The 18566-nt window shown below is 39.1% G+C and overlaps 2 protein-coding genes across 4 annotated transcripts in view; one reads left to right on the top strand and one right to left on the bottom strand.

Annotated features, from left to right (window-relative positions):
* asic4b (acid-sensing (proton-gated) ion channel family member 4b) overlaps positions 1 to 18566 on the bottom strand; it is a 750743-nt gene that overhangs the window by 534141 nt on the left and 198036 nt on the right. The gene's annotated exons all lie outside the window — the stretch shown is intronic.
* adam23a (ADAM metallopeptidase domain 23a) overlaps positions 1 to 18566 on the top strand; it is a 51269-nt gene that overhangs the window by 31298 nt on the left and 1405 nt on the right. The window contains exons 19-26 of one of the 3 annotated variants that reach the window (XR_012407687.1): positions 3858 to 3908; positions 4005 to 4068; positions 4231 to 4336; positions 5185 to 5304; positions 6167 to 6335; positions 8670 to 8781; positions 10005 to 10095; positions 14280 to 14471. Coding sequence is in view for 2 of the 3 variants with exons in the window: in XM_001923227.9 (XP_001923262.2) it covers positions 3858 to 3908; positions 4005 to 4068; positions 4231 to 4336; positions 5185 to 5304; positions 6167 to 6335; positions 8670 to 8781; positions 10005 to 10095 (713 nt within the window). In the remaining variant the exon portion in view is untranslated. Of the gene's footprint in view, positions 1 to 3857; positions 3909 to 4004; positions 4069 to 4230; positions 4337 to 5184; positions 5305 to 6166; positions 6336 to 8669; positions 8782 to 9070; positions 9162 to 10004; positions 10096 to 14279; positions 14472 to 18566 lie in introns of all 3 variants that reach the window. The other 2 variants (XM_001923227.9, XM_005165851.6) reach the window with 2 other exon arrangements.

Genomic DNA, 18566 nt, shown 5'->3' with positions numbered 1-18566 from the left:
CAATATATATGTCCATGCCTAATATCCGATGGCCAGAAAGTGATTCATTGTTTTATAAATTGTTAAAATTTTGGTATTTGTTATGCAGCAAGCCCAGAGATTGTTGTGTACACTATGAGTTTATAGAAAATTAACTTTAATGTGTGATATGAATAAAAAGTGATCATAAACAAATGATTTCTCCACTCAATTGAATGGCGGCTTGGACCTAGAAACAGTATTACATACGTCACCAACATGTCACCACTTAACAAGCGGATAAAGAGCAAATCCCAAATGTGAATTAGATCCTTTTCAATCATGTTAGAGAAGCTGACTGACTGTATTTAATTCAGTTCGATTCATCTTTACTTCTAAAGCTCTTTTACAATGTAGATTGTGTCAATGCTGCTTCAAATAGATGTTCTAGTAAGATGAAACTGTGTCAGTCCAGTTTTCAGAGTTGAAGTTCATTTTAGTTTAGTCCAGTGTGGTTTAAAACAGTGTTTCTCAACTGGTGGGTTGCAGGAGCATTTTCAAAGGGTCGCAGAGTGTGTGGTCAAAAAACAACAACAAAAGTTTAATTCTTAACTTATTTTGCTTATATTGGACTTTTATTTTGAAATGAGCGAGCGACAGCCGTACCGTTTGATATGTGAAATTTCCTTTAATTATAGCAACAAATATGTCGAAGTGAAAGTACGACCCTGAATATGTAAAGTATGGATTAACATAACGTATATTGACAACAGGCTATGCAGTGGCGCACTAGGTAGTGCTGTCGCCTCACAGCAAGAAGGTCGCTGGTTCGAACCTCGGCTCTGTTGCCGTTTCTGTGTGGAGTTTGCATGCTCTCCCTGCATTCGCGTGGGTTTCCTCCGGGTGCTCAGGTTTCCCCCACAGTCCAGAGAAATGTGGTACAGGTGAATTGGGTAGGCTAAATTATCCGTAGTGGATGTGTGTGTGGAAGTTTCCCAGTGATGGGTTGTGGCTGGAATCCGCTGCGTAAAAATGTGCTGGATAAGTTGGCGGTTCATTCCGCTGTGGCGACCCCGGATTAATAAAGGGACTAAGCCGACAAGAAAATGAATGAATATTGACAACAAAAAAGGTTTAAAACCTCAGTGTGTCTTGTGTAGTGAAGTGCTCTCACAAGAGAGCTTGAAACCTTCTAAAATTAAAACTAAATTTAGAAAACAAACATCCCAGTTGCAAGGACAAACCTGTAGACTATTTTCAAAGATGACTCCAATAGCTGAGGGCATCACAAAATTGCCTAACATCTTAATATTCAAAACAAGTGCAGGCACTCGCATCTTACTGTGCTCACGGTGTAGCAAAGGCCAAGAAAGCCCACACAATAACAGAAGAGCAAATAACTGGTGATTATTCTAAAAATGGTTATGATTATTTTGATCATTTTACTGTAATTTGCTGGTTTGTTCTGTTCAACAGGATCAGTGTTAATGTTTTATTAACAGTTCAGTTTAGTTAATGGTAACTGAACCTTGCCTTACCCTAACCACAGTATTCAACATTTTTATTTCTTTAATTTGATACATTTTGTTAAATAACGGCAATAAAATATCGCGGCGACATATTTTCATAACACAAAAATTAATACAGTTTATTGTATAGAACATCCAGTATTTGATTTGCCTGAAAGCTATATTTGTAAATAAGCCATGGACTGCCTTTCCTGACAATAAGCAAATAATCCCTTCATTTAAAAGATGTAACAGTTTCTACATGACAGTCACAGGATGACAATGTCCCCTTCCAAAAAAACTCCCAAAACATCACTTTCCTTCAGAACTGCCATAACAGAAGGCTTGTTATTCACTAAATGACTGCCCTCCTGCAGTTTTAACGCTTCTAGAAGATATGCTGAATGAAGGATTTACTTTTAAAGCCCGTTGGTCAATTGTTTCTTATTTTGCCCTCTTAAAACCAAACACATTTTTTTATTTAAAATGTATTTGTATTGTAACTAAATATCAAAGAAATAACTTGAAATAACTTGTTTCTACCATGAAATTAAAAAATTAAATAACAGAAGTCTAAAAAAACAAACGCCAATATTTTTGCTAGAAAACAAAGTCAGAACTGACGTTAAAACTTGCCATTGCTTAATTTCTTTTTGATTCTGTGATGGAAATATGCTAGATTTAATAAACCAGGCAATAATGGTGCAAAAACCAGAAAACCGACTACAGCATGATTTATAAATAAATTCATCTGAGATAGTCATGGGAGGTTCATTTTTCAGACTAAGACCTTTGAGTCTCGTTCACCGATATAAGCAATGCTTCATTCAAGTCATTTTCTTCATTTCGTTTAGTGTGCCAAATAAAATTATAATGTTACGAGTTGCTTCTCAAACGCATCTGCAACCCAAACACCTCGACTCACTATAGATGCAATAAGGTCATCTGAAAAAAACAACAACCCAAGACTTTCATCGCTAATTTTCACTGCATGTCTTGGAAATCCAAAGATGTAAAAAAAGTGCCTTGAATAACGCTTCATTACCAGTGCTAGAAAAAGTTACTTTTGAAAGTAATGCATTACAATATCGAGTTACTCCCCAAAAAAGTAAATAGTTGCGTTACTTGGTTGCAACATAGGCTCTTTCTGAAAACGTAGCCCTATATGCATTTCTGGAGATCGCGAATTATGTAGCCAGAAATATGTATGGCTGCATTTCATCTGTAAAACAAATGCTACAAGACGGTATGATGCCATTTCTTTTCGCACTTACCAGCTGACCGATTATTTTATAGACAGCTTTATTGACGCTGTTACCAGTTTGTCCAGTAGCTGGCCGTGTATGTCGGCGGACATGAGAGGGAGAGAGTAGTTGACCGTGACGAAGGGGCTGTTTAGCAAAGTTTCAGAAAGCGGGTAAGACAAAAACATAAAATAAACAAGTAAATAGGGTGAGATTGTGGTAAAATCTGAAATTGTGGTAAAATTCAGGAGAAGGCTTTTCTTTTTCTGGATTGCTTTTGAAAACGGTCGGTTGGGTTTAGGGAAGTGGGTGGGTCAATCGGTGCTTTTAAAAACACTATTGGTTGGGTTTAAGGAAGGATGAGGGTGGGTCAGTCAGTCAGTCGACAGTGCCCTCTAGTGGATTCACGATAGAACAGCGGGCGCGAATGGCACCAGTGAGAGAAATTTGAGATCTGAAAAAGCGTACACAGCGCCCTCTGTTGGAATCGCGAACACAAAAACCGCAGATTTTTTTAATTTGCCGCTCTCTAGAAATGTATATAGTACCTGTATGTACGTTTTCAGGTTACTTTTTATGGTACTGTGAGTAATGTGTTAATGATTACTTTTGAGTTACTTTTGCGATACTTTTTCTTACCTGGCTGAGGCTTGACCTGTTTCAGAACGTGCAGGTGTTTTTTCCCCCTTTTTTGTCAAATAGAGGAGCTCTGCAATTAACAATGCACTGCATAACCTTCATTTTTCTTAAAAAAAAAACACATAAAAATTAAAATTTAGGATAATCTTCAGAGAACTTCCTTGCCCCAGAGGTATACATGCTGTATCAGATTAATAAAAGTTTAATGTGTTAGTGTGAAGAATTTTGTCAGCGTTTGGAAGGCTCTGGCCTGCCATCTTCATTTCTGTGTGCTCCCGCAATGTGAATATGTGAAGTTTAATTCCGCAATTTTTTTTAAAGAGAATTAATTAAACCAAAAAGTATTTTTCTTATTTTTTTACTCGTTACTTAGAAAAGTAATATTATTACATAACCCGCATTACTTGTAATGTGTTACTTCCAACACTGGTCATTACATAGTGTGATTTAAAAACATAAATATTTATACAATAATACAACAAAGTCAATATATTTGCTGTTCCTACAGTGCCCCCCTAATCTCCATAAGCAAGATGGCTACTCTTGTCAGCTCAATCAGGTCAGGATGCATAAGATCATATCTATATGATGCTATTTTAAGGCACTCAATCTATTTTTAAACACACCCCATTCTCTTTATCTGCTGTTATTGCAGGGTCGCTGTTACAGTGGTGAATGTAAGACCCGGGAAAGTCAGTGCAAATACATCTGGGGTCCAAGTGAGTGACACTGATGGCCCTCAGAGCCCTTATTCAGCTGTTCCTGACAAATAAAGCACAAAACTGCAAAGCACTCACTCTGTCTTTCAGTAGAGTCGCTTGGGCTTTTTCTTTTTCCTCTCTCCGTCTCACACGCTTCATCCTCTCTCTCTTTTCCCTCAGAGGCTGGAGGGTCGGAGAAGCACTGCTATGAGAAGTTAAATACAGAGGGAACAGAAAAGGGGAACTGTGGGAGAGATGGAGACAAATGGGTGCCCTGCAGCAAACAGTGAGTCAGTTTCCCCAATTATTTGGAGAGCAGGAATATGCAGCGCCATGAAACTTTAATATGGTGCAAAACAAGGTCAGGTCTAGATAGCAACTCTTGTGCTTGCAAAGTTTTCTGGTATGCGATTTGCTGTTCATGCTTTGTCGCGCTCTGTTAACCTGACGGAAACCTGATAGACTGCATTTTAAAAAGATTTGTGCATGGAAATGGTAATGTTACAATATTAGCTATTTATTTACAAACCCAAATCATAAAGGTTGGGACAGTACAGACAACGCAAATAAAAAAGAAAGTACTGACTTCCAAATTTACTTTGACTTGTATTTCATTGCAGATAATGTGAACACGTGTGTAGAGTTACTGAAGTTTGCCCTGCGCGCTTGCGGTTTTTTTAATTACTTTGGTTTGGTGCGTCAATCTTATCGATGCTATTATTCAAAAAAGGTAATGATTCACACTCAATTGCTTGTACTGTTTTTATTTTTTATTTTTCTTACATTTTACGGGTGATTAAAAGACAGACGTTTCGGCACAAAGCCTTCCTCAGTGTAAATTTAATCCATTCGAAATAAGGCTGTATCATAAAAAAATGTGGAAAAAGATCTAAAAATAAATCAACCTTTTCTCAAATATATGCATGTGCGCATTTATGCATACATAATAAACATACACCGCACACACGCTTGAATCGTGTAAAAACAAACTTTTATTTTGGATGCGATTAATTTTTGCCCAGCACAAAAAAATTCACGATGTGAACCCCACATGGAATTTGTTGAATAAATCAATGTTACTGTCTGAATTCATAACTATCTCTAACGGATTCCAAAATCCTGTCATGTTTCCAGTGATGTGTTCTGCGGGTACCTGCTGTGCTCTAGTACTGGGAGAATCCCACGGATCGGGACCCTGAAAGGAGACGTCACTCCCACCACCTTCAACCATCAGGGGCGACTGGTGGACTGCAGGTCTGTTCCTGGATCTCTGCTCAGTCCACTTGTTAGATCTGATGACACACGTCACACATTCTAGCTCCAAAATGTTCTGTCAGATGCCAACAGCAAACAACAAATGGTACTAACATACAGTATGCTCACAGTGTGCTGTAATACTATTGAAAATTGTAATTGTTTTAGGCTAATAAATAACGTAAGAGTCTAAATTAGTGTAATCCTCTTCAATTTACCGATTTCCTGTAGAATTTATCTTATTCAAATAATCTGAAAGGTGGCCATAGATTTTATAGATTTTGTCTTCTCCAAATGCTTCATTACATACTACATTAGGTTTATATATGTTCGTTAGATTTATATATAGTTAAAGTCAGAATTATTAGCCTCCCTGTATATTTTTCCCTAATTTCTAAACATAATAGTTTTAATAACTCATTCCTAATAACTGATTTCTTTTATCTTAGTCATAATGGCAGTACTTATTATTTTAATAGACATTTTCAGGACACTTCTATACAGCTTAAAGTGACATTTAAAGGCTTAACTAAGTTAATTAGGTTAACTAAGCAGGTTAGGGTAATTAGGCAAGTTATTGTATTACGATGGTTTGTTCTGTAGACTATAATTAGACTACAGTTATGTCATGCAAAATTATCATTTCCATGGTTGATTTGGATAGTTGGTAAACAATGGGTTATTTAACAAAGTTTCACAGGCTGAAATTATGGAAATATTTTATCAATAAATTCGTCTATTCGTTAATCATACATATAATAAATAATAAATGATACATTCATTCAATAAATCCAGTCACCAAAGTTGTCTCAAGTGGATAAATCTTCTGAAATACGTGTTTGTTATTTTCCCTCTTCTGTAGTGGAGGGCATGTGCTGTTGGACGATGACACTGATCTTGGGTATGTGGAAGACGGTACGCCATGTGGCCCCTCTATGATGTGCCTTGAGCGGAAGTGTCTCCCCATCTCCTCTCTGAACCTCACAGCCTGCCCGTCTGGCCCGGGCGGTCGAGTCTGCTCTTCTCACGGCGTGAGTGATCACCATCTGACCACATTCAGCATTGAACAATTCTGTTACAACCCAATTAAACTAGAAATCTCCTCAAATAGGCTCGCAAATGGAACCCAGAATTGAGTTCACTTATTTCCCCTTAATTCAGTTTATATCAGATGAATCACAACTAATTTCTTGACAACCGAAAATGACACCAAGCTGTTTTAATTTACTCTCCCTAATGCCATCCAAAATGGCTTCGATCTTTATGATTTGATCGATTCTAAATTAAAATGGTCGGACAGCTTAATTTAGACAATCATACCAAAGTATGATTTCTTTTTTAACAATAATTGTAGACTTCTTATACTGCTTAAATGGAAAGGCCAAATAACCACCAACTTTCATTCATTCATTTTCTTTTCGGCTTAGTCCCATTATTAATCTGGGGTCGCCACAGCAGAATGAACCACCAACTTATCCAGCAAATATTTTGTGCAGCGAATGCCCTTCCAGCTGCAACCCATCACTGGGAAACATCCATACACACTTATCCACACACATACACTACGGACAATTTAGCTTACCCAATTCACCTAAACCACATGTCTTTGGACTTGTTGGGAAAACCGGAACACCCAGAGGAAACCCACGCAAACATGGGGAGAACATGCAAACTCCACATAGAAATGTGCTACCCTCCATTTTATTAAAATTTTTATCTATTTAAATTTTTTTTATTTTATATTTTTAACCTATTGTGATTTCTTTATTTTGATATATATATATATATATTTGTGTGTGTGTGTGTGTGTGTGTGTGTGTGTGTGTGTGTGTGTGTGTGTGTGTGTACTGCTTTAATCCTTCGAGGCATAGATTCAACAAGATACTGAAAATCACACATCACACAGTTGCTGCAGATTTGTCAGCTGCACATCCATGATGCGAATCTCTCATTCCACCACATCCCAAAGGTGCTCTATTGGATTGAGATCTGGTGACTGTGGAGGCCATTTCAGTACAGTGAACTTATTGTGACAGAACTGCCACTCGCTGGATATTTTCTCTTTTTCTGACCATTCTCTGTAAACCCTAGTGATGGTTGTGCATAAAAATCCTAGTAGATCAGCAGTTTCTGAAATACTCAGACCACCCCGTCTGGCATGAACAAACATGCCACGTTCAAAGTCACTTAAATCCCCTTTCTTCCCCATTCTGATGCTCGGTTTGAACTGAAGCAGATCGTCTTGACCATGTCTACATGCCTAAATGCATTTAGTTGCTGCCATGTGATTGGCTGATTAGACATTTGCCTTAACAAGCAGTTGGACAGGTGTACCCGATAAAGTGGCCGATGGTTTTATATATATATATATATATATATATATATATATATATATATATATATATATATATATATATATATATATATATATATATACACTAAGCCGAATATAAGGGACTAAGCCACATCGTGACGTTACATCAGAGTCTGAATGTATGGGGGATTCCACTTAGGAGACCACTTGCTCTGCAGCGTGAACACAGCAGCAACTGAACGCTACCCCAGATACTCATGCAGTGTGAAAACATCTGTGATCTGACAACTTTAAATATCACACTGTGGGAACTCATCACAAGGCCAAATCCCCAATCTTATTGGTCTCAGACATAACACAGACAAACCCGACTGAGAGAGGGAAGATTATTCATTCATTCATTTTCTTTTCGGCATAATCCCTTTATTAACCCGGGGTCGCCACAGCAGAATGAACCGCCAACTTATCCAGCACATGTTTTACACAGCGGATGCCTATCTCTGGGAAACATCCATACACACTCATTTACACACATACTCTACGGACAAGTTAGCCTACCCAATTCACCTATACCGCATGTCTTTGGACTGTGGAGGAAGCTGGAGCACCCGGAGGAAACCCACACAAACGCAGGGAGAACATGCAAACTCCACATAGAAACGCCAACTGACCCAGCTGAGGCTTAAACCAGCGACCTTCATGCTGTGAGGCGACAGTACTACCTACTGCGCCACCGCGCCACCAGTGGAAGATTATTTACAACATAATTTACAAGGTCCTTTCATTCTCAAAGTGCTGGTAGTTGTTGACTTGCTTTTTATGAAGGGCGACAGTTTCAGCTAAAAGTCATCTATAATGTTCTGCTGAGGAAAAAGGCACCTACATAATACATTTTTACATTTATTTTATTTTAGCAAAGCTACTTATTATTACTTTTTATCATTAAGTTGCTTTTCTGTTTGCATCAAACGCTGCTAACAGGAACTTATGATTTAAAATAATAAAAGTTATGATTCACCAATTACTACACAACTGTGTGTCCCCTTTTTAGGTGTGCAATAATGAAGCAACCTGCACGTGTGATGCTACCTGGGCAGGAACCGACTGCAGCATGCATGATCCACCGAAAGAGCCGCCTGTCATCGAGGACCCAGGTCCCAAGGGTTCGTGACCTTTCCTTAATCCTCTAAACACAAAAATCTTGCAATATACACACACACACACATACACACACACACAACTTACGACCTAGCTCTCACCTGCATACACACTTTACCTCCAGATCCACTGCAAAGCCACTTCCACTGCTTTTTTTCTAGGTGCCCATTTTGGTAAATGTGACTTTCCCCACTCAAAAGACTTTTACATACATCATTTTTAAGAAACAAAACAAAAGAATGGGGTCTTGAGTGACATTTTCTCTGCTGAATCACCCCTATTTCCTCTGCACAGTGAGCGTGGCCACAAACAGGCTGATAGGGGCAGTGGCAGGGACCATTCTGGCCCTGGGGGTGATTTTTGGAGGCACAGGGTGGGGAATAGAGTAAGCACCTCTTAACCCTTTAATGCCTCTCCCCCAGCAAGAGGGAGATCATGTGCTCCCATGTGTGCGCGTGTATGTGCGGTCGTGTGTACGTGTTCTCCCAGTGGCTTTGTCCGTTGTGTTGAATGTGATGGTGCCTTGTTTTTTTTTGTTTTTTTGTCGTGTAATTGGACTGATTGATTGGTATATCTCTTATTTTCTCCTCTCCCTTGGCTGCTATTATCATGGATATTTTTATTATCACCCTGTGTCAATGGAGTGTTGCGGTGCTTCCCTCTCTGGTCCATGTGGGGCATTTACATAGACTCAAAGCGAGAAGAAAGAAGAACGAGCGAGGAAGGTGGAAAAACATCATGACTTGGACTGACATTGACGACTGATACAAATTCCCCTCGGAATTGGCCTACTTTCTTGAGCTGAGCTAAATATTCCAGTCTAACTAGGTCCGATGTGTGCGTGGAAGTTCGGCGTGAGTGTGTTTGTGGGTTAGTGTTACTTTATATGTCTGTGTGTGTGCGTCTATGCATTTGTTTGCGCCAGTCCTGCGTTGGTGGCGCAGCTCAAAACACCTCGGTGCTTTAAAATCTTACCCCTGTGCCCAAATCTGCAGCCGCTAAATTCCCCTTATAACATCCCACACACACACTATGCTATCAAGGGTAAGTTAAGCCTAATCTACCCTACGGATTCCCGAGCTTTTCCTACAGTATGTCACACCAATCACATGACTGAAAGCGTGTATAACATAAGTGAAGTCCAGCATTTGATGTGTAAATCCTGCATGCTGTGCAGGTGCCCCCTGCAGCTCACGTCATGTTTCTCTCCCATCATGCCCTTCTGCAGGTCCTAGCGCCACCAACCTTATCATAGGCTCCATCGCAGGGGCCATCCTGATGGCAGCCATAGTGCTGGGGGGGACGGGATGGGGATTTAAGTAAGAGCTGCACCGCATGCTTCCTATTGCCTGCCAGCCTGGAACAGGCTCACTCACACTTAAACATGAACACACACTCACACACAATACATACATGCACACAACACTCACCACTACACACTCAAATTCACACACACACACACACACACAAGGGCCTGGGCTTCTGCTACAGACAACAGATATTAAAAATAAGACTAAATTCAGAGTTAATGCTAGGATAAAATGACAAAGCTAAAGGATGCTAGTTGTACTTAGTCCTTTGTTTTTCTACAATTTAATAACCTTACATTTGTTTACATGTAGCTTTTTAAAGTATATATAGTTTACACATGACAGCAGATGTTAGCTTAGCTTGTTAGCACATGCTAACTAGATCAAGAAAGCAAAATTGGCTACTAAAACGGTCTAAAAAAACAATAAATAGGTCTTTTAGTGTACGTCGAGACTAACAAGCCCATTGGTTTAGCGCTCTGTAGACTGTAGCAGAACCTCTTGCAAACTGGCCCATGGCTTGACATGCATGCGAGCAAAATGGTAAAATGGATACTGAGCAAGATGTGTAATGATTAACATTAATATCGAAATGTAGATTCTTTATTTTTGCTATCTCTATCAGTGTACAGTATCAGTAATACCATGACCAACTTACATAGTAAGGTGGGAATTGTTGGAGAAAGTAACTTTGTATGCTTATTTAAAGCTACACTATGTAACTTTTTTTTTTGTGAAACATAAATGAAATTTGAATACTGATTGAGCAGATTATAAATTGACCTTGCAAACTGTGTTTTTAACTTACTGTGACTCTGTATTTTAGAACGGATGGGACGGATTTAGCAGAATACTTCGATCATACACCTATGCATGCTTATGTCTTACTCATAAATTTATAGAGAAGGTCAGGCTAGTACTATATGCAGTGGGTTTTGTAGTTGCTACAAAAAAACTTGTATCAACAGTAGTAATAACACTGACTTTGTGAAACTTGTTGTGCGTCGACTGTGTTCAGTGCTTAGCCTTTTGGCCAAGTTTGCATTTCACTGTATCAAATATGAAAAGCAATTGTGTATAATGTCAGCATTGCTGAACTTTTGTAACATGACATTAAAGCAATTGTTTGTTTTTAAATGAAAAGGAATTCATCCATGTAGAATAGCTGAGCCAAACCATTCTCGCAATGTTTTTTTTCTGCAAGTAACTTGTGATTTATCTATTAAAGGGCAGAAAGATGCATAGTGTAGCTTTAAAATGTCATTAAATGTGTATAACATCAAATATGTTTTTAGCATAACTATACAAGTGCATTTGGTTAAACAGTAAATGAATATAAATTTGATTTGCAAAAAAAAAAAAGTTTTTATCTTGTTTCAAGTCCAAATATCTACAAATTGTTAAAATTTACAAAGTAAAACATTTCGTTTTCCGAAAAAATACATCCAAAGTAAGTGAGAAAGTGGGTGAGTCCAGCTCTGTTTAGGTGGGAGTTTCAGGGGAGGGTAAGGGGGATGGGTTTGCATAAAAATGGGAGTTTCAGTTCCGGCAACCGCTGATTTTCACAGAGCCAAAACAATCACAAGCTATGTTTCCATCCAAAAATGCGAATGAACTTTATGTGCAAAACTGGATTATCGCATAAAAGACGTGCGACTAAAGCAGCGTTTCCATCCAACGAGTCAAAGCTAACAAAATCGTCACTTCCTGATTAACTGGCGCCAAATATCAACAGTAAAAACGGAATTTGCTGCAATAGGAGAAGCTGCGAGAATCTTTTCTTCATCTAATAAATGACTTACGCCTCTGAAAGCAATCTTGACACGCAGTGAACGCGCGGTGGTGTTTGAAGGTGTCCTCGCGGACCACAGCCAATCTTGATTCTGGAGGTCATTAATGATATAATAACACTAATACTTAGACCGTAAGGCGTTTTAGAATGACCAAAACAACATTTCAGATGTTTTACAGTGTCCTCAGCCTGATGGTTTTTCCATTCACACACATTTTCATCATCACATGATCTCTTTTAACAAAATCACACGACCTTTTTGTAATGCGATCTTTCAGTCTGTTATATTGTAGTGATATTAAGATGCTGTCAACTTAGCAACTAAATAATTTTGACTAAGGTATGTCTTTAAACACTGAAAGAGTACTGCTGACGATACTGACTTTGCCATCTGAATAAACATAAACAAAGAACACTGATCACACACTTACCAAATCTGTTGAAATAGGACAATTAACACCAACTGAAACCGCATCTTTTTTTAAAAGGAGACAAGCAGCAAATCCGGATTTCCATTTCCAGATGCGAAAAGCGCTCGGGTAAAAAATGTTCCTTACAAACGTATTACTGTTGCGTGTTAGCAGAGCATTGTAATTCACATGAGTCCAGCTGCGCTTTCATAGCGGGAAATGAAAACAAAACCTTTGTTGCAGCAGATTTATAAAGGCAACACTGATGACCCATGTCTCCAAACAATTCTTCTTCTTCCACTTGTTTTGGCAACACTGTAACAGGTAAAAACAGTCTTCGAAGCTATTATGCATATTAATTAAGTTGCACGTCCTGCACAATAGAGTGCGCTGATTGGTTTGAACCAAGACTTTCTCATAAATTTATGCCGCACACTCAAACACGTCACGTTGTACTTGCCGGTACAGACATTCAGTCTTCATGCTGGATTACACACAAGGATCTGATCACCGTGACGTACCTTCAAAAATTATTTTCAAACCAGAAGAATGAATTTGCTCGAAATAACGCAAAAACGTTTTAATTTATTTTTAATACATATACATACATGTCCTAATAGTGTTTTTAGCAGTGTGGAACACATATACCACTGTCAACAGCTCAAAAAATCCCCAGTTGAATCTGCCATTTGCTATTTACATGGCAGACATTGTAAGTAGAAAAAACTAAACGCTTCACTAGTGAGAAAACAGTTAAACAGAGCATTTACAGCACGAGAATAAAGAATGAGCCTCCTCCAACCGGCCTCTTTCTCTTTACTTTTATTCTTTACTTTATTCCTTTGCTTTCATGGGTAAGGAAACGGTGTTGTACACACTCCACTGAAGACATCCATTAGTCTGCATATTTAATTTCAAGCGCAAAGTTTTATTTCAAAACTATTTCTAAAATCAGTTCTAATTTCCAGCAAATGAATAAATGAACAATAATACTGTAGTGTGGTTAGAGGTGGTAGAGTTATATCCAAACACAAGTCCTTTTCTTATGATCCATATAGTGACACATACGTCTCCAAAACCCGACAGGTGGACAAATCTAAACTTGTTTTTATTAAAACAAATATAAATATGCATACAATAAACAATACTGCTAATAATAATAACATTATACAAAATAAAATTGTCATGAATAAACTGAACAAAATGGAAAAAAAAATGTGTTTTGGTGTTTCGTGACTCTTTAAAGCACAGGTGTCAAATTCAGTTCCTGGAGGGCCGCAGCTCTGCACAGTTTAGCTTCAACCCAAATTAAACACAGCTGATCAAACTAATTGAGTCCTTACGGTTTGAAACCTACAGGTAAGTATGTTGAAGCAGGGTTGGAAATAAACTGTGCGGAGCTGTGGCCCTCCAGGAACTGGATTTGACACCTGTGCTTTAAAGTATGTTTTTTTCACTCACCCCGCTGTCAGATTAACTAGCATATTTTATAGAAAAACTATTAGTATTTTTTTCTGAAAACAAAACAATTAATTTTTTGACTTGTTTATCAAATGCTTCTTTATCAAAGTATGTATATTTGGACTAAAAACAAGACAGAAACATTAAAAAGGCATTTTTTGCAGTGAGTCTGCGGACTTGTAGAACCTTTTTAAGCTAGGAGGAAATTCTGGGAAGCTAGCTTTGAGATCCTCCAGGAAAACGTAGCTCACCGCAGCATGCTCATTTGCACATAGCATCTTGACTGAGCCCATTTAGAGTTTGCATGCAGACTGGCACCAAGCCAGAGCTAAAGCGGAGTGCTATCAGAGCATCGCACAAAGGCTGGGCTCACCTCAAGTGAAGGGAAGGGAAGGGTTGTTTGTTGTTTTCCTTGCTTTGAGAAGCGGGGTGGGTTGTTGGGGCGGGATGGGACGGGACGGGATGACGACTTTCTGACCCGCTCTCCTCGCCGTGATCTCTCTCTCAATCCCCCCTCCGTTGTCTGAAAGGGTGAGAGTTTGAGCGGAGAGGGGTGGAGGTTGTGTCGTAGGCAGCCTTTGTGCCATGGCTGGCTGCCACGCCCTCTTATCTCCCGGAAGGCCCTGGGCCCCCCTGAAAACCTAGAACAGAGCAAGAGCCCTCACCCCCCACCCGGACTCGCCCGGCACCGCTGCCTTTACTGCCTGCTTCACAGAGACCTGGTACAGACACACGCGCTGCACTGCACCTGCATGCTACCCCAGTCACCCCCACCCCCCTTTCCCCCCCTACACAGCGATAGTGGCGTCTCCCACCTAACCTCTCTATGGACAGGTGCATGTTAAACTGCTGGGATGCCCCACATCAAGCCACGCTACGGGGAGGTTGTGTCAAACCCCTGTCGTTGTTGGTGTTGTTGCAGTTCTTGTTGCCTTTCTTGTTGTTCCTGGTGGTATCGTCGTCGTTCATGTTGTGGGTGTGACGTCCTTTTCTGACCCTCGATGTTGTACACTCTCTTTCTTGCTGTTCTTTATGTCTATGTCCATGTTTTTCTCCCAGGAGGTAATGTTCTTTCCACATCCCTTGTTGTCTTTTCTAACACATACTCACCTGAAGTCAGCGATCGCTGCGAAGGACTGCCGCTTTTACCCACCGCAACCAGATGCGTTTAGGCTGGGCTGTTCTGTCCTGGAGGGCACCTGTCCTGCAGATCTTAGCTCCAGCCAGGCTTGCCTAGGAGTTTTTTTATGAGTCTGAAGGTCTTCATTCAAAGGGATAGTTCAACCAAATCTGAAAATGTGCGCCCTATTTTAACGATCTAGGCGCAAAGTCTAAAGCGGAACATCATTAAGGACGGAAAAATACAGATAGTGCCACGGCACATGGTCTAACAGGGTTGTGCTTATTCTCTTATTGAGTTATGGGTGTGTCTTGTGTATAACGTGCATTAAACCAATCAGAGTCTCGTCTCCCATTACCTTTAAGAGTGAGTTGCGTCGCACCTTGGCACATTTGTTATTTACATGGCGGACTTTGTAAGTGGAAAAACTGAGCACTTCACTAACGCAAATACAGTTAAAACAGGGCATCTGCAGCGTAAGGAGCCTCCTCCATTCGGCCTCTTTACTTTCTCTTTACTTTTACTCTTTACTCCTTTACTTTGATGGGTAAGGAAACGGTGTTGTACACACTTCACAAAAGACATCCATTAGCCTACATATTTAATTTTGTTTAAGCCAAAGTTTTGTTTCAAAACTATTTCAACAAACGAATAAATGAACAATACCGTAGTGTGGATAGAGGTGGTAGTTATATCCAAACACAAGTCGTATTCTTAAGATCCATATGGTGATGCATACATCTCCAAAACCTGATAGGTGGACAAATCCTTTTAATAAAACAAATATAAATCTGCATATAATAAATGATGTTGCTAATATTAATAACATTATACAAATGCAAATTTACATAAAAGCCCCCTGGGATGTAGAAGGCATGGAGGCAGTGGTTTTTAAATTTATGTAGAAAATAATAATTTTTGTAATATTGTAATTATTAAATTTTTAGTTTTATTTATAAAGATATTTGTGTGTTGCTGTACATGCTTTGTGTATTAAGCAATGTGTACTCATTTAGGGCGCACAAATAACACGCTCAGTGCTGGCCAACTTTTAGCTGGTCAATTGCGCAGTCTATTTTAGTTCATCAAAATAGCAACGCACCAACAATGGGCCTTAACACACCTTCTTTCTAGACTTGCACACCCATGAGTCCACACAGTGGCGCAAATGGATTTACTATTTAAACAATGTGGTGCAAAACTGGAAAGTTAGGGTTGCACAAGTATGAAAATAGCAACAAATTGCGCCAAACACGTCTTGCGCCTTATTGCGCCAGCTGTATGAGAGGGCCTATTATTTTTAAGACTATTTACCAAACAAAATTTCTTTTAACCAGCCATTCAGAAACAGGCAGTAATATTATTACTAATTTACTCACAGTAGTTTTTAGTTTATCAATGCTTTAAAGGGCTTCTTTTTTACTCCTTTTACATAATGTAAGTTAAGTCTTTGGTGTCTCCAAAGTATGTTTGTAAAGTTTCAGCTCAAAATACTCATCAGATTATTTATTATACAATGCTAAAATATGCCCATTCTGGGCTCAGAGCAAAGTGTAGCTGTTTTTGTTGCCTGTGCCTTTAAATGCAAATAAGCTGGTTCTCCCCTCCCTCTACATCCGATTACTTCAAAGGATGGTACACGTACGTGTCTGCTTCTCATGTGTTACGTCAGATAAACAGTAGTCAGCAGGGGCGGACTGGCCATCTGGCAATTCTGGCAAATGCCAGACGGGCCGGACCAATTTTTAAATGTGGGCCGGTCTGTTTTTTTTTTTTTTTTTTAATGTATTGTTTTTATGTGGAGGCAGTTTTTATCTCTTGCTAGATGTGATATGATGATAATAATAATAATAATAGTAATAATACTAAATGTTAAGCATTTGGACCAATATGCGATGGCCGCCTGATTTCAAGATGGGCCGACCCAATCCGAGGTTACCGTAATCAAACCAATTACGTTACGTTAACAATTTTTAACGTAATCAAAATCTGGCAAGAATGTCATATTATTTCACCATCTGTACACCAAAATAAATAGTGAATGTGCGTGTCCGTGGGTGGGGCTATGTCGGTGTGGTTATGTGGGCTGATGTGGCTACAGTGCCAGGGCTGAATTTTTGTCCCAGTCCGCCCCTGGCAGTCAGTGACAGAGAATGATCACAGAGAGTCGAAACAGTTAATTTAATCCCAGTTTCTTTGTAAATCCTGTTTTGTGTCAATCGATATGGTGGGTGGAGAAAAACGCATTCCTAAATCTCCTTGCAGTAGGCCTCAAAATCACTGGGATTTGTATCCTATTTTAATTCAGGACATTTTTAAAAAGAGACTTGTTCTGTTTCTATAACTCCAGTATGACTGTGGACACACTATACCTACACAGTTTTATCTAAACAGCTTCCAAAAGTTGATTTTGCATCATAGGCACTTTTTAAGAAATAAATCTAACCAAACTGATTAATGGGATTGTTCACTTTTTTCCCCCGTTTTTTTTTTTTTTTTACCAGTGAATGAATTAATTTTATTGACTGAAAGCCAGACAGTTAAATCAGCTATCACACATTCCCATTATCCCTCATCCTTAGACAGGGCTAGTGTATATAAATACTGGTATCCACTTGTTAAGGCGTGACGTTCCTGTGAGGGATTGAATACTATTTCCAGGTCCAAGCCGCTACTCATTTGAACTGAGAAAAAAATAGTTTAGGACATTTTTAGTCTTATCACACAATTAAGTGAATTTTATTAAAAAAAAAATCATAGTGTACACTTCAGCCCCTGGACTTGCTTCATCACAGACACCAATATTTTAACCATTTATAAACAATTTATCCCAATCTGCCTATCTGATATTAGGCATGTAGTCATATAACGTTTATTATTAGCATTTGATAAGACTCCCCATAAAGTCTGATAGAGCTCTTGGACCCAAAAGCTGCTTTACGTGACGTCACACTTAACATCGAAAACTGATTTTTGAGTCTCTTTGTGCGGTCACTCACTGAAAATAGCAGTCAGTTCATTCAAACACTGTTCTTGCTTTCCCGGATATTACCATCCTTTGAGGTAATTGGATGCAGAATGATCAAACCTGATTGGTCAACAAGGTACATGATCTAGCCAGATGCAAAAACTGAACAAGCAAATCTCAGCTGTAGTTCACACTATATTGTGTTGTAATTCATAAAAACCTCAACTGCAAACTGGCGGTTGGAACTGCTATCAATAATCTTCAGCTCTTAGTTTTACTTGGATTTGGTGCTTGTCGAGTGTTCATTTTAGGCCTTGTCAGTAACCATTTACTTCTACGGTTAGTTTTTTATGGAAGTCAGTGGTTACAGGTTTTCAGCTTTCTTCAAAATATCTTCTTTAATGTTTAACGGTGTATAGAAACCCAAAGGTTTGGAATGACTTGAGAGCGAGTAAACAGTCATCTTGGGGTGAACTGTCCTTTTAAAGTTGACTCTAAACTCTGCAGGAAAGTTGCCTTCCAAGGAGCAGGACTGGACATCCCTGATGTCAAGAGTAAAACGAAGCATTACAACTAGCTAATTATTCTAATTAAGAATCTGAGCAAACATCTAGTAGGTGGTTGCTGCGGGTAAGGCGGTACGATGGGCAGCAAGTTGTATGTTGATATCTCTGGCGTTGCCCGCACTAACCCCTTTTTGTTTGTTTTGTCCTGTTTGTCCTCAACACC

The sequence above is a fragment of the Danio rerio genome, chromosome 6, assembly GCF_049306965.1.
Source record: "Danio rerio strain Tuebingen ecotype United States chromosome 6, GRCz12tu, whole genome shotgun sequence".
Taxonomy (NCBI): domain Eukaryota; kingdom Metazoa; phylum Chordata; class Actinopteri; order Cypriniformes; family Danionidae; genus Danio; species Danio rerio.
Note: the sequence above shows the minus strand (reverse complement) of the source record. Positions and strands in the feature narration are given on the sequence as shown.